This window comes from Phalaenopsis equestris, unplaced genomic scaffold (genome assembly GCF_001263595.1).
Source record: "Phalaenopsis equestris unplaced genomic scaffold, ASM126359v1 Scaffold000552, whole genome shotgun sequence".
Classification (NCBI taxonomy): Eukaryota; Viridiplantae; Streptophyta; class Magnoliopsida; order Asparagales; family Orchidaceae; genus Phalaenopsis; species Phalaenopsis equestris.
Genome location: NW_018164992.1, coordinates 2,293,551 through 2,310,292, shown reverse-complemented (window position 1 = coordinate 2,310,292; position 16,742 = coordinate 2,293,551). Strand labels below are relative to the sequence as shown.

The 16,742-nt window shown below is 33.4% G+C and overlaps 1 protein-coding gene across 5 annotated transcripts; it reads right to left on the bottom strand.

Moving 5' to 3' along the window:
- Positions 1-379: 379 nt before the first annotated feature.
- LOC110029162 (protein FAR1-RELATED SEQUENCE 6-like) lies at positions 380-12,315 on the bottom strand. Of its 5 annotated transcripts, none has more exons than XM_020731326.1 (5): positions 11,702-12,315; positions 7,961-8,109; positions 2,565-4,357; positions 599-761; positions 380-518 (listed from the first exon to the last, which is right to left on the bottom strand). In XM_020731326.1, exons 2-4 carry the CDS (start codon positions 8,006-8,008, stop codon positions 635-637), a joined length of 1,968 nt encoding a protein of 655 aa, XP_020586985.1. In that variant the 5' UTR covers positions 8,009-8,109; positions 11,702-12,315; the 3' UTR covers positions 380-518; positions 599-634. The 5 variants fall into 5 exon arrangements, with proteins under 5 accessions (XP_020586985.1, XP_020586988.1, XP_020586986.1 ...); XM_020731327.1 differs by lacking the exon at positions 380-518 and having other exon boundaries at positions 682-915; positions 11,702-11,908; positions 12,018-12,315; XM_020731329.1 differs by lacking the exon at positions 599-761 and having other exon boundaries at positions 381-518.
- Between the last annotated feature and the right edge of the window lie 4,427 nt (positions 12,316-16,742).

Here is a 16,742-nt window from a genome sequence, read left to right as displayed (position 1 = left end):
ATATATATATAGATAGGAATCAGTTGGTATTTATGTAAATGCCCCAAAAATTTTATTATCATTCAATACCTTCTAGAAACTCTTCATAAAATTTTCTTCACAAATATGTATATCAAGAAATCAAAAAGAAAGGTAGTCTCAAAATGATCATTAATCATGTTGGGAATGATTGATGGGAAAATTTTCGTTATACCAATCAAAACTCCATCAAGGAATAGGATCACACTAATTCAAGAAAATCGGAACAAAAAATCAAACAAAAAACACAACAAAATAATTCAAAAAAGAATACACACTAAGTTTTAATGTGGAAAAGTCAGAGAAAGAGAAAAAAATATAGAGCTACACCAACAAGAAATTTCCACCATGAAATTCATAAAAAGTACATAAAACTCACTCGATCTCCCTCTACAAGAAATGAAACTTACAGGACTTTGCTCTAAATCTTTCCTTTCGATCCCACAAGAGAAACACACGCCAAAATCCTCCTCTTCGGCCACTCTTCACTTCACGGAAACCTTGTCAAAGAAAAGCACACGCAAAGAGATTATTTTTCGTAGCTCAAAATCGCGAATTTAATAACTTTTCCAGCAGCAACCTTCCGGCAGCATGATCACGCCGCATATCCACATCATTATTTTGCTTGCTCGGGATGAATTTGTGGATCGGAGCGGGCGCGCCGTCGTCGAAATGCTCCTGGGTGCTTGGCCGGGTGCTTGGCCTGCTGCTTGGATGCTGTGGGGTAGTGGGTGCATCCAAGGCTCCACAAGTCCAACAAATCATAGAAATTATATCATTATATAATCTCTCATGAATTGTTTCATCAGGTTACATGAGGAATCTGAGAGTTGTGTCCAACATATTTTTAAATGCTTTCTCCCAAGATAGAATACTCGGAACAGCATCTTTATAAGCCTATCGAGCTAAGCAGCTGTTAGAACTTGTGACTCAAATTTTGTTGGGCTTGAATTGAAAATTCGTAGGGTGACGTGTGACATAACCAAAACTATGGGAAAAGTTGTTGGGACATTTACATAAACACCACCCAGTTCCTATGCATGTGCATATCTAACACCTATAATTTGAACATTTTCAAGACCCAAATGTTTCATATCACATCAAAAATATCACCATTTTATATAAAGTAAAAAACCTATTCATGAAAAGGTAAGTTGGTATGCATGTAAAAATTAAAGTTCAGGTGCTAGATATGTAATTACATAAAAATTGAGTGGTATGTATGTAAATGTTCAAAAAAAATTTTAGGGGATCTGTGGTGCTACGGCCGTTTATGCTATAAGGTTTGGATATATTAGAATTTTTTGTACGCATCCATATATAGAATATTTCCACTACAGATTCATAGGTGAAGAGAGCCAGCCCTCGAACCCTCAGGCGGTATTTGTCTTCAGCGTGGATTTACTTTAAATAGGATTTACCAAATTCAACAAATCTGGCAAACTCATGACAGAGATGGAGGCCGCAAGCAACGACAGAGTAAATCCTTTAAGTCGAAAAAGAGAAAGAACGCGAAGAAAAAGTCGGAACGTGAAGAAATTTGATTTAATGGGGCACTGAATTTCATCTTCACTTTTTGATATTTGGCGTAAAGTTAAATCCAAGACTAAATCCTATTAAAAGTATGCTACCAAACGGCCCCTACGTGCTCCATTTTGTAATCTTAGTTCAGAGTAGTGAATTTTATTTTTTACCATTGCTTTTTCTCATCTTGTGTCTTTCACATAAATCTGTGTTATTTTATTTGCTATTTTACTGCTCGCCCCATTAATTTCGCAAAAATTGAAAAAAAACATGAATTGTTTGAATTTGAAGGTATAAGTGAGCAATCACTCAAGTTTCAGGGTTCATAGCATTATAATGTTTAAATTCTGAAAGATTTACATGCATACAACTCAATTCCTATTTATTAACATATTATAAACGAGCAATCACTCGTGTTTAACGGTTCATAGATGAATAAATTTTGGAAAATTTACATATATACAACTCAATTCCTATGCATTTACATACCTAACACTTAAACTTCAATTTTTAGGTCCCTTCCACGTTAACTATACATGAAAAGGTGTATTTCGTATTTTAAAAGTTAAAATGGTAGTATTTTTTATGTGATATGAAAGGTATGGGTGGTATTAAAATAAAAAAAATGTGAAATTTAGGCGTTAGATATGTAAATACATAGGAACTAACAGGTATGTATGTAAATGTCATAAAATTTTTCATCCAAGTCGAACAAATAAACACTGCATGATATATCAAAAATAACAGCCTCAAACCTAGACGCCAACATGGCTAAAGAAAACAAGAAAATACTGAGCTTTCCAGTCATATGAACAAAGCAAAATTTATTGCATATTTACACCTAAAATTGACATCAGCGCATAAAATTAATGATTCGTTAACATTATTGCACAAAAAAAAAAAAAAATCACCATGAACTTCTCTCAATCTTATCAAGCAGCTTAATTACAAACTCAAAATTACTATCAGAAGATGCAGCTAATTCAACAACTCGTAAAGAACGGTTTGTTAAGAGATTGTACCTCTCCAATTCATTAGTAGCCGCTGCCCCTTTATCAGAAGACCAATGAGAAAAAGCATGAAAACATTTGAAATCTTTACGCCAACGGTCGAGAATATATTTAGACGGAAGGTTATATTCCTGACAAAATTTAAGTACTGATAAGGCGTGCCGACAAACAATGCCCACAAAATTAAATCCTTGGCAAATACATTCGACTTCATTTCTACACGCATTGTACAAAACCTCAAAGTTCTTAAAGCCGCCTCCTTTACCATCTTCACCATTTTTTCGAAATCCACATTCTCTTACTTCAAAATATGTGACTGAACCTTCAATCTTCAATATAGAAACATTGCATTGGATGGCGGCCTTAAGCTCCTCTTGAAACTTCTGAAACATATTTGACGTGTACAACTTTGAGAGCTTTTCCTCCATGGGAAACTGCGTCAACAAGTAACGGCTACCATGAAATGATTCGAAATTCGCTTGTGCTTCTTTCTCGTAGTTATCTTCTAAAGCTGTTTCATATAAGTTGATGAATTCCTGCAGAGAGGTTTTAGAATTTACGTAATCATCAAAGTAAGAGCTTATGGATTGTCGGCGCTGTGTGGTTGACATTCCTGCCCAAAATATGTTTTTAAGATAAACTGGAACCCAAAAATGTCGTCTTTCATACAAATCATGAAGCCAACTATGAGTTTCGAGCCCAAAATATTCGATCATTGTCTTCCACCCATCTTCAAACTCTGAAACTTTCATTGAATCATAAATTATTCTCTTTACTTCTTTCTTAATAATCCTATATTGACCAAGATATCCTAATTTTTCAGGTATTTTCTTCAATATGTTCCACAAGCAAAATCTATGTCGAGAATTGGGAAAAACTTCAGAAACTGCGTGTTGGATAGTCGTACATTGATCAGTTATAATACCTTTCGGAGAACGCCCTGAGGTGCACGACGACCAAGCTTTGAATAACCACACATAGTTTTCCAATGATCTGTCGGCGAGCAGGCCGCAACCAAATAAAACAAGATTGCCATGATGATTAACTCCGACAAAAGAAACAAATGGTGAGTCATATTTGTTAAGAAGAAAAGTTGTGTCGAATGTGACAATATCTCCGAAATAATCGTACGATGATCGAGACTTGGCATCGGCCCAAAACAAATTTCTTAGATAGCCTTCTTCGTCCCAATCCAACAAATAGAAAAAATTTGGATTTTTCCTCTGCATGTCCGAAAAATATTCACAAATTTTTATTGCATCTCCTTCTTTAAGTTTGAGAGTCCCTTCCTTATGTACAGAATTCAAGGACACAATTTTATCTCCATTTTGATTAAGTGATGGCTTACCTGAAACATCCATACCTGTTTCATCAACAAAATCTGATTTTTTGGCCAGTAACTTTCTGTTGCATCGAAAATATCGAGCTTTTGAGGGGCTTAGTGAATGATTATGATCGAGAATAACATCTGTTATGAATAGGAAGTCGTCCTTCCAATTTCTAACGGTAATCATAGCTTGACAATTAGTTTTTGTTGTGGGTTTTGCGATGGAAGAAGATTGTTGATTGATGGATCCGCAGCCGCTTTTCCAACAACTAAGATCAGCCCGTCGACATTTCCCTTTTCGAAACCACGACCTTTTGATCACGACACCGAAGCCTTTTCTGTGCCCGTATTCTTTGTAGAATCTAAAAACATCATCGTAAGATTCAAAAACCATTCCAACTTTGGGTTCTTGTTCGTCTTCTCCGTTCCAGAATATAACATTCTTCGAAATATTTTCAATTGTTGCGCTTTGCACATCCTAAGACATCAAAATTATATATAATATATATACTCATTAAATTAAATTAAAGTGGCATTTACATACATAGCACACATTTCTTATATATTTACATATTTCACCACTAAACTTTCAGATTTACACGTATAATTCTCAAATCTTTACTATCACATCAAAATTAGAACTATTTGCACTTTTTAAAAGTTAAATACATTTTTTTCAAGTATAGGTTTAAATCAAAAACTAATATGTAAATTGTTAGAAGTTATATTAGAAAATAATTTATTCTTGTTAGAAGTTATGAGGATTAAATTTATTTCTTCGGATTGGAGTTATTTCCTTTCCTATTTTATGTTTTATGTTGTTTCATTTATCTCTAAGTAAGTAATTTTGAATTGATTAATTGGAGATAGTGGTTTTATATCTTTCATTTGTTATTATTTCTTTTTTATTATCGTTCTTATTCTAAGATTCAAGTAAAAGTTATTTATATCATTGTTTCATATAAATAAGCAAACTTTGTCATGTTGCAGGCCCTTTCTCCGCCTCGTTTTAGTTTTTTCGCAGGCCCTTCCTCCGCCTCGTTTTAGTTCTTTTCTCCAAAAACTCTCTCACTGCAGACTCCACCACCGGAATTCCCTCCCGCGAGCTTTCACGTCACGATTTTCTCTTCCAGATCCATTTGTACTCATCTTCAGTCACCAAATCCTATTAGCCTTAAACCATAATACCCACGATAGATTATCAAGGAACTTCTATTCTATTCACCGCGATCGACAACTCCCTCCTAAGCCTCCAGAGAGATCAAGTTCATGCCATGGATGGCCATCATGAGCTCAGCTCGAGCCAAGAGCAAGAGCTCAATTTCTTCCAGCACCGCGTCTTGCTGTTTCACTTGCCTGAGTCTGTAAGCTACTCCATTCATTCCACCTTTGCCAAGAGGAATTCTATGTCATTCTCTTCAATAACTGGACGATCCTCTCCCGTCGTCCACAGGATCGTCTTATCTCTAAGTTATAAGATCGCAGGGTCAAGGCTCTCAACGCCTACAACGCCATACACGACGGAATCGTACAAGTGAGGCAGTGGCAAAAGCACATCGAGTTTGTTCTCATTTCCTTGGATCCGTGCAAAAAAAACCCTTGTCGAGGGTCAGCTCCGCAATGTTAAGAAGGCTTTGACGGATCTCGCAGTGCTTATGCTTGATGAAAAGAACCCGATGTACATTCTAGCGCAACGAAATCGTACGTTTGGCTGCAATAGCCTGAGCTCCAGCGACGATCACCACCGTACTAGTGGCCACTTATAGTCCTTGTCCTAAAGCATTTCCAAAACATGGTCGACTACACGGCAATTGTAAGTTATTAGAAGCAGCATATATGCTACATGTAGCAATGAAATTGAGGCCACCAATGGACTTGTGAACCCTATCATAACCATGAACTCAGTTCTTCATTTGGTGATGTGGGCTTTGGTCGCTGTCATATCTTGTCCGAACCGCGGGTTTCAAAGTAATTTTAAATTCCCATGAGCTTTTCTTAAGGGGCTTTGATTTTGTCTTTGCATGATAAGATAATGGAGGAATCGAAGACGAGGGGATGGAGGAATTATGCTGGGTTGTTGAAGGAGATTCATCAAATTGATAAATGCACATGTCGTTTGTTGGAATTAGATTGATTCACTTCATTTCCCAATCTCGAAGGAGAAGGCGATGGAGTTATCTAAAAGTTTGCATGAATTAGGTATTGTGTTTGATGCTTTGAAGGAAGGATTGGAGCCATGAGAGCTCCAAGTAAGAGAGGTATTCCATCAGATGGTGCGTAGAAGACCTTCCTCTGAAGCTTTTTGCTACAGCAGGAGACCTCTGAAACTTTTTCCAGCAGCTGGAATTCTTCCTACAGCAGACCCTCCTCTGGAATCTTTCCTACAGCAGACCCTTCTCCGAAACTTTTTCTGCAGCAAGCCCTCCCCCAAAATTCTTCCGGCATTAGGCTCTCCTTTGGAGTCTTTTCCTTCATCAGGCTCTCCTCTGAACCTTTTCTTGCAGCAAACCCTCCTCCGGACATTTCCTATAGCAGACCCTCCTTTGAAACTTTTTCCTGCTACAGGCCCCTTCGCAGGCCATATCCAAGGCCGTACTCTACAACTTTCCCTGCAAGTGTTCTATCTTCTTTCTACAGACCATACACTATATTTTTTCTTGTTGGTTGTCTACTTTTCTGCAAATTTCTCTGCAGCATTACTTGTAGGAGTTTTTTACCTAACTACAGATATTGCAGAAATTGCAACCGATGACAACCACAGCAAGCTAGAAGTCAGTTTTTCCTGCAAATTGTCTATTTCCCAACAAACTTCCCTGCAGCATCATCTGTAGGAGTCTTCCGCCTACCTATAGACACTATAGAAACTATAGTCAAAGATAACAGCAGTACGTGATGAAGACTTCCTTCTATCTCAAAAAATCTTCTTCCTCATTGATTTTTTCAAATCCAAGTTGATCATTGTTTTCAACCGTGTTTCAACTTGATGAGGGGTGTTAGAAGTTGTATTAGAAAATAATTTGTTCCTGTTAGAAGTTATAAGAATTAAATTTATTTTTTTGGATTGAAGTTATTTTCTTTCATATTTTATGATTTATGTTGTTTCATTTATCTCTGAGTATTTAATATGAATTGATTAATTAGAGATATAGGTGTTATATTTTTCCTTTGTTGTTATTTTTTTTTATTATCTTTACTATTCTAAGATTCATGTAAGAGTTATTTATACCCCCATTTCATATCAATAATATTATTCCGCATTATTCTAAATTTCAACATAAATAAATATGAAATTTCAGGGGTGAGATGTGTAATTACATAAGAATCATGGTGAGGCGTATGTAAATTTCCATAAATTAAAACAAAGACAGCAGGATCAAAGGCCACAAGAAAAGCTAAAAATGATGATAACAAAAAAGAACTAGATATATTAATTGTGAATGATCATCCATAGGAACATGCGCCTTTATGCTAGGTCAAGGTTTACAGTAGAAAAGCTCATCTTTTTCTACCCCAAATAATCAATAAAACCAAGACTTTTAATTAAATAACATGAGTAAGCAATAAATCATAAAAAATTGAAGGAAAAGATTATAAACTACAGTTGTCTTCTTGCATAAGAACAAAATCTGTGATGCCTGTCTGAAAAAAGACCTTTCACACTCCTAGCAACTAAAGAAAAAAGAAGATTTACATACATTCCAATCAATTCTTATAACATTTAAACTTCAATTTTTAGATATATATATATGTCATCCTACCTATGCATGAAAAGGTCTATTTTACTTTTTAAAAGTTAAAATCGTGGTATTGTTTATGTGATTTGAAACATTTGGATGGTATAAATATAAAAAATTAGATTTATGTTAGATATGCAACTACATAAGAATTTGGCGGTATGTATGTAAATGCCCCAGAAAAAAATGGCGACGTAAAATGTAATATGAAAACAGTACTCACCACTAGCCTAGACAATCCTTCCATATAAATAAAATAAATGAAATAAAAGTAAAAAATGTAATTTACTAAAACAATTGTTATGATTTACATTACAAAATTATTGTTGTTATTGCACACAATTTACCTTCAGTATTGACCCTTCACTCAGCTTTCTTTCAGATGAGTCGTCCATCTCATCTTTCACTTGGATTTAGTGCAGAAACATCGATAATCGAGTATCACCATGCAGAACTCTGAACAATCGAGTGAAGAGAACAAGAAGAACAAGGAGGGCTGCATAAGAATTTCTTTGATTATTCCATGACAATGGTATGCTTTGCAAATTAAAAAAAAAATACAATTTGAATTCAAAATATTTCAATGTATTCAAAGATATAATAGAAGTAGAAAAACTGACTAGTAAGTTCCTACACAGAATCCTTATGTTTTGCAAACAGGCCCCTATGGAAAGGCAGATTTCAGATTTAAATTATGTTTTATTGCCACATCTATAAGCATACAAAATTGTGTGGAATGTTTTGCAAACAGGCCCCGATAGAAACCTTCCTTATGAATAGTAAGAAGAAGAATGAACAAGTATTTTGCCGAATAAAAGCAACCCAAAAAAACTTTAAAAAAAAACGAAATTATTACAGAGAAAGATATTTAAACAGCAACTCTAAAAAAAACTTTAGGACGTTTGTCTGAAAGGTTCAAAGTTCTCTTTTTCCCTAAGATTTAATATGTTTAGAGGGCTAAATTCCATCAAAAAATAAAATTGAGATAAAGAGTTGAACCACATGTTTCTATCAGAAAAAAAACAAAATCATTATTTCAAAATTGCACCTTAAGGGTGGATTTGAAATCATAAATAACAGAAGAAAGAGCTATAGCTAACAGAGCCCAAGAAAAACACAAATTTGAAAACTTACAAGAAGAAAAAGATTGTGGCAAGCAGCCATTTCATAGAATTTTTTTAACTGTTTGTGGTGATTGATCAATTTTAATTTCCATAAGCAAGAAATCTGAAGTCCTGGAACCTTAACTTAAAGTTATATTTCTATTTGTGATGAAATAATAGCCCATCTTCTTTTTGAAAATACTCATAACAACTTTTAGGCATTTTGAGTGTTTTAAAATACAACCATATCTTAATCAAATATGTCAAACATGTTTTATTTCAAATCAAAATATATAAAAATAAAAATAATAATAATAATAATAATAAATAGAAAACATAACTAAAAGTGATCCCAGATTGCCTTTAGAGTGAGAGTAGCACATAGCAAAACACATAGTCGCATATCTAAACTACTACTACGAAGTTGCTTATAATTTCACTATAATAAAATCTCTACCTTTAATTTTAAACATAAAATCATAACCCTTCATATATAGCCCATCACAAACCTTAATCTATCAAATCAAACCTTTTTTTATCCTATCCAAGGCAATTTATCAAATCATACTTTCATTTTGCACAAGAACAAGTTAAACTTCCTTTTTCATCATGAGAATTAACGATATTATCTCATAATTTATAACTAGCAATTCCGCTCCATTTTGTGGACCACTCTCTCCTCTATTTCCTCAATTTCCTTCCCTTTTCAGCAAGTCTCACTCATTATTCCTCAAATTTTCACCATAAATCCCCCTCGAAAATAAACTTACATTGAAATCCTTCATTGAATAAAAAAAGGGCATTTACATGCATAGCCCACAATTCATATGTATTTATATATCTCACAGCACCACTACCACTTTCTAAAAGTGAAATACACCTTTGCGTGCATAGGTTTAAGAAACCAAACAGCTATGTATGTAAATATTAAAGTTCAGGTGTGAGATATGTAAATACATAAGAATTGTGTGTTGTGTATGTAAATTTCCCAACAAAGAACATCTCATGGAACTTTGCTCCCCCCTTATCAATACATGTACGACGTATCTACCCAAAATCAAAAGTGATACACACCAACATAATAACTTATAAAATAGAAAACTCATTCCCCACAAAGTAGAAACAAAGCTCAAGTTGCCTTACACAGATGGAACAATCAATTATTGAGAAAATTAACAATTGCATCATGAAATCCCCAGCACAAAATTGAAGTTTGGAAGATTTACATACCTCCCAATTCATATGTATTTACATATCTAACACCAAAACATCAATTTTTACATATATGTCATCTCACCATTGCATGAAAATGTGTGTTTCATTTTTTAAAAGTTAAATTAGTGGTATTTTTTATGTAATATGAAAAATTTGGGTGGTATAAATATAAAAAGTAAATTTTATATGTTATATATATAAATACATAGGAATTAGGTGGTATGTATGTAAATACCCCTTGAAGTTTTTTTCTAGTTGTTTGCATACATAAAGCTAGCACAAAAACTATTCCACCTGAGGAAAGAAATAAGCCCCTTTCAATTGGAGAAAAACCTCAATTTGCGACTATAAAGAAGAAGAGAAGAAAGAAAAAAAGAAAAGGGGTCAATTACATACATAGTACCTAAAACTTTGCTATTTGCAAAAGTAGCACCCTTTTTCATCTGTTTTTCAAGTTCGCACTAAAATATCAAAATTTATAATAAAATCCCTACCAATATTATTCATTTTTATCAAATTACCAGTGATTTGATCGCGGCATTCGTAAATACATTGTTTCAGAAGTTCAAATAAATAACTTGGTTGCTATTTTTATAAATAGCAAATTCTTGGGTGCTATGTATCTAATTATCCAAAAAATAATAGAACAAAACTCCATTGAGCATTTCTCACAAAAAATGGAGCAAGGACTTGGAAGCTAAAAGAGATGGAAATTTTGCATGGATGAAGCCAAATTACTGAATTCACTCGGTGGGCCCGATTTTGTTTCCTTTTCCATGAACTATAAAAAAAATCCTTGACCATGTTTCCTTTTCTAACTTCACCAATATGACTCTTATTTGATAGCAAATGCAGTCTAAGGAAAATGTACATACATACCACTCAATTCGTATGCATTAGCATATATAACGCCAAAACTTCAATTTTTACATATGTGCTACCTGACCTATGAATGAAAAGTTGCATTTCAAGTTAAAATAGTGGTTCTTTTGATGCGATATAAAAGATTTGAGTGGTAGCAGTATAAAAAGTAGAGTTTAGGTGTTAGATATGTAAATATATAAGGAAAAGAGAGAGAGAGAGAGAGAAATTGGCGAAGGGAGAAGAAAGAAGATGTCAGTTCAATTACCCGTCTTGATATCTTTAACCACACTTTTTGAAACACCAAAAAGGGCACACAATAATTAAACTTTCAGTACACAACACACCATCAACTGCAAAACCAATTACTCAGCGATACAATACACACTTCCATTTCATATATTTTCTCTATTTCAAAATACAGAAAGGAAGATTTACACACAGACCACATAATTCCAATGTATTTACATATCTAACAGCTAAAAATTCAATTTTAACACATATGACTCCAAATATATGCATGAAAAGGTGTATTTCATTTTCTAAAAGTCAAAATGATAGTATTGTTTATGTGATATAAAAGACTTGGTTGGTATTTAAGCAAAAAAAAAAAGTAAAAGTTTAGGAGATAGATATGCAAATACATTGGAATGGGAATCGAGTGACATGCCCAATACAGAAAACACAAACTACCCAAAATTCAAACATATTGCAAAACACTTCAATCTCAAATTAAGAAAACACCAATCTTCAACATATAAACATTATGATAACAGAGAAAAAAGAGAGGCGATTAAGAGGGAGGAGAAAAAATATAAGATTAGATCACTAAATTAGATCTTACTTCTTAAAATTTGATTCACAAATATAAACAAAAGATATAGAGAGAGGATGAAGAATTCAGCTTACCCAACACCACGGATCAGGAACTGACAAAGTTGTTAATCAATCATCAGCACCGATACTTCTTCAATTTCAAATATTTCTCCACAATTTCCCGTTAGAAAAAAAAAATCATCTCTAGTATAATTCAACTGTGAAGCAGCTCTCCGCTAAGATCTCAAGGTAAGAAAAATAGAAATCAGAGCATTACCAACTAATCCCTAAGCCTGATTCCTTCATAGAAGCAACACAGAGAATCCAAAATCGGGTAAACGGAGCTCCAAAGAACTATCGAAAAACCTAAAAAATATTAAAAGAAAATACTACAGACAAAAAAAATTACTCGAATCCTGATTCCTTCATAAAAAGGAGAATCCAAAATTGGGAGAACGGCGCGCAACCCTAAAATTGCGAAGAAAAACCATTGGAACAAAAAAGTATGATTCATCTGTCAGAAAGTCTTGGGATCATCCAAGCCGTTAATAATCGACTTGGAACGATCCTCCACAGCGTTGATCCGAAGAGTTGGATCTCAACCGTTAATCACGCCCTGACCCCAAGACCACGTGTCATCAACCAGATTGAGTTGCTTGCCTCTTTATTTGTTAAAGATGCAGCTGTACGATCCTATAGAACAGATCCTGTTCAAGTAAGGTCGTGATTTCCACCTCCCGAAGATATCATATAAACTAAAGAATATTCTCTGTAAAACCAATGTGGGACTAATATTTAGAAAAATCCGTTTTTTCTTGAAATATGGGATATTAGCATGAAATTTTGGTTTCTTTATTTTAGTTGGATGAGTTAGAAATTAGAAAAAGCCATGAACCAATAATTAAAGTATAAATTATTCAAATTTGAGGAGCAAATTTTATAGTTAAGAAAAAAACAAAAATGTTTTTAATATATTATAGTTTTTGTTAGTGTTATAAAATAAACAGAATTATATGAATATTTATTTATGGGATAGAAAAGAATATGGTTCACTGGCCAAAAAAAATTATAATTGAAATATGTAATGAAAATTAATCAAAAAATAATTAAAGTTATTAAACATAAATTAAGATAAATAATTTAAAGAGATAAAATAAATATTTGGTCTAACCTGTATTAAGATTTATTTTCAAAGCAATAAATCCAAAAAGTCCCGTGTAATTAGGTAAAGAATTAATTTACTTCATTTTAGAAAATAAGCCTAAGGATAGGCTATTCATGACTCAATAAAACAAAACATTTTCTTTGGTTGGTTATCAAGAGTGACTTAATATGTCCACAAATATATATTATCAATTATCCATAGTCGATTATATACAAATTATATACACATAGGCATAAAGGATAAGGGAGATAAGAAAAAGATAAGAGAAATGAATAGGCGGAAGAAGAGAATATTATACACTATTGTTCGCCACATAAGAGCATTATAAAAGGCTTGTCGTTGAATTCTTTTTTTTTCTTTTACATCGGATTATAAGGATTTGAGCACTATTGAAAAAAATAAAAAGAAAGAAATAAATTATTCATTGTAATAAACCTCAAATTTCAGTAATCAAGCCCATCATAGAGTGCACATGAATGGTTGTCTTGGCATATCCTCGAATGCATATGTCGTCAAATGAAAGAGGCTACCAACTGATTTGACAGGGCCGCCACAGAAAATGAAACGATAAATGGACTCATTTATAACTCAATTGAGCCGCCTTTGGAATGGGCAAGTACCCTTTAGATTGGGGAATTTATTCTTTTGGTTGGGGAGAACCCTTTCAAATGTGAGGTTAACTCTCATAATTTGAATGAGTTTACTTAAATCGAAGAGCCCTCCAAAATTGGGCTAGCACTTATATATAAGCTTAGCAATATAAATATTTTGGCCAAGCATGCACGCTTGAGATAGTTATTGGATTGCGTGTATGTGTGGTCCCAACTTTTGGGCAAGTTCCTTCATTCACAAGATTGAGTATCCCTTGATTCAAGCAGTTTCATTCTCATCATCACTCAAATATACGTATTTTTTAGTGTGTATTTAGGGTTTGTTTGGGTTAGCTATTTCTATCTGAAAAACTAACTTTGAAACTACTTCAAAAGAAGCTACAACGACTATTATAATTTTTTTTCAAAAAGTAATATCATAGCTTTCTTGCAGTTATTGCACTTAGTCATGTCAGATTGCAGAACACAACTTTCCATCACAACTTATTGAAAAAGTAGGAATATGCAATTTTGACAAACAAAAAAATTGTGGTGATGCACCGCACTGCTACTACACAGTGGTGCCAAATATACCCTTAGTTTACTTTGGGGCAGCTGCAATTTATTGAATAATTTGTTGATAGACTGATTAAAAATATCTGCTGATAAGCTGGGTGTGGTGGGGGGTGGTGGGCTACTAAAATTTTTTTTTTTTTTTGAAAAGTCAGATCGCAGCCAGAAAGTTGCCACCGCACCGGTGTGAAAATACTGTTTTTGACGTTTTGAAAACACATAAGCTGCTAAAACGAAGATTACCCAAAGTCATGTGCATTTTCAAAACACCACCGCACCAAATAAACTGCCTCAAACATACCCTAAGTCTCTAAATCTTTTTAAAAGTGATTTTCTACTGATGGAAGAGAATTGAAAATTTAAATATATATTTTTAAATCATAAAAAAAAATAGTCTTGTCATAACATCAAGCAAATACGTTATAAATATAAAATGAAGAAAATAAGTTGTTAATTTGATATCAACCTATTGAGGATGGGCTCTAACAGGTAAAGTCAAGACTTGAGTTGATTTATGTGTTAACTTCGATAAAGCTCCATAACACTTATGAGGAAAGCATGATGACATAATGAGCTAATTTTGACTAAATTAGTCATCTCATGATTTGAATACCTATCCATTTACATAACACTCAATTCCTATCCATTTACATATCTAACCTCCAACACTTCAATTTTTTTACCATCTTACCTATTCCTGAAAATGTGTGTTTAGCTTCTAAAAAGTTAAAATGGTGGAATTTTTTATGTAATATGAAACAGATTTGTGTGGTATAATGCAAAAAATAAAATTTAGGCGGTAGATATGCAAATATATGAAAATTGGTTGGTATGCATGTATTTGAATTTTTCAAAGAGGTTTTGTTTTTTATATGATTTATTATTGGTTGTTCAGAAAAGGAATTTAATGAGAATGGGGTTAAGTCAATAATATTGTAGTGATATTCCTTACATTTTAATCTTTTAATTATTTAGGATGCAACTTTATTTGTTTAACTTGTATCTTATAACATTAAGAAAAATAGTGACATTTGGGCGCCCGTTTGTTTTGGCTTTTAAAAATTGATTTTTATAAAAACACATTTTATGAGTCTTTGGGGGGCTCAGTTTTTCGCCCCAGTTCGTTCCTGCGGCCTAAAATATTATTTTCGTGACCGCGGGTGAGTGTCTGTGTCCCTCAATTTGTGAATAACATCGAGGGTTTTTTCGTTTAATACTATTTGTGATGAGGAAGAAATCGAAGGTCTCTTGTGGTGAGAAGAACAATTTAGCCTATTGTGATGAGAAAAAAATATTGTATTTTATTTTTTTCTACAATGATGATGTTAAATCCTTAAATAAACTATTCATTTAAATGTCAATGGTTCTTTTTTTATTTTGAGTTCTGGCGCACCAAGATATTTTTTTTTTTGTGGTTTTTCTCTCATTCGGCAACTTGAGCTCGGTGTTTTGAGCATTTAGGGGAAATGCTTATTAAATAGTGGAAGCATTATTTTTTGGATGGGTTGTAGGCCTGATTCGAATATTCAAGAAAGTGGTCTACGCATTGGAAGAACTTTATTTGGATGGTTTGACGATTGGTTTATCCTCAACATTGTTTATTGATGTATTATGAAGATTTTTCTCTTTATGTTCTTCAATTGTGGGTATTTAACCTACCACATGTTTCATATTTATTTACATATGAATTTTTTTGACATATGCTTGCTTGAAATTGAGTTAGGAAATAGACCAACAACTCATTTTAGCAAAGAATGTTGGCAAAATTTTACCAAAAATTTCCAAGAAAAAACGGAGGATTGTATCACCGAACACAGTAAAAAAAAGGTAGAATCAGTTAAAAAAAGATTAGAAATTTTGACAAAGCTCAAAAGAGGATCTACGATACTTGGTTGGGATGCATAAAGAACACCATTAATGCATTGCTTGAGTGGTGGAAGGAGAAGTTAGAGGTACGAAAATTTGAATGAATTATCTTGTAATTCTATCAAAACTATTTCAGTGCATTTGTTGTTATGAATTCTTATTTTCTTGTATGAATAGCAGGCGGTACCAACTGCTAAAAAAATTAAGTACGATTGATCGAACCTAAGCTAGAGGAGAAGCTTGATCTCATGTTTAGCAGCGTTCTCGCAATGGGAGATAATGTATGGACTCCTCTAGAATCACGAGAATACAGAGATAACCCAACTAAACCAGCATAAAAAGCATCTTGTGACATCCATGAGCACAGTGAAGCCAGCCATGCAAGGAAACCAACCTCTAAAAGCAAGGGTTTGTCAAAATAAAAAATTGTTCATGCTTATCTGAGGGGTCAGATATCAAAATTGGCTACAATATGTACCAATTTATCTTATGATGCTAACACAGTAAAAGCCTCCTCATCCATTCCTGATGTGATGAAGATTTTAGAGGAAATTGTAGAAGTTTATGAGGACATACAATTGTACTTATAGTCCTTAAAGCTGCTTGAAGATCTTGTTAAAAGGGAGTTCTTCATAATGATGGCAATAACAACACAATAACTAATTTATTTAAACTCTATGTTATTTCAAGTGCACTCTGTTTTTTAAGCTTCATTTCTGTAAAATAACTACTTCTATGGCTATGTTGGTGTCTATGCTTTCTATTGGTTGATGGATGGTGGAACAATTACTTATTGTTCTAATTTTTAATGGGCTAGATTATGCTTTGATGTTGTCATTCGCCTTGAATATTATTTGTTGATGTTATTGTTTTTTTTAGCAATAGACGCTACCAATATAGAACATAGAGAGTTGCAAGAAAATTGTTTTGGCGACTATCT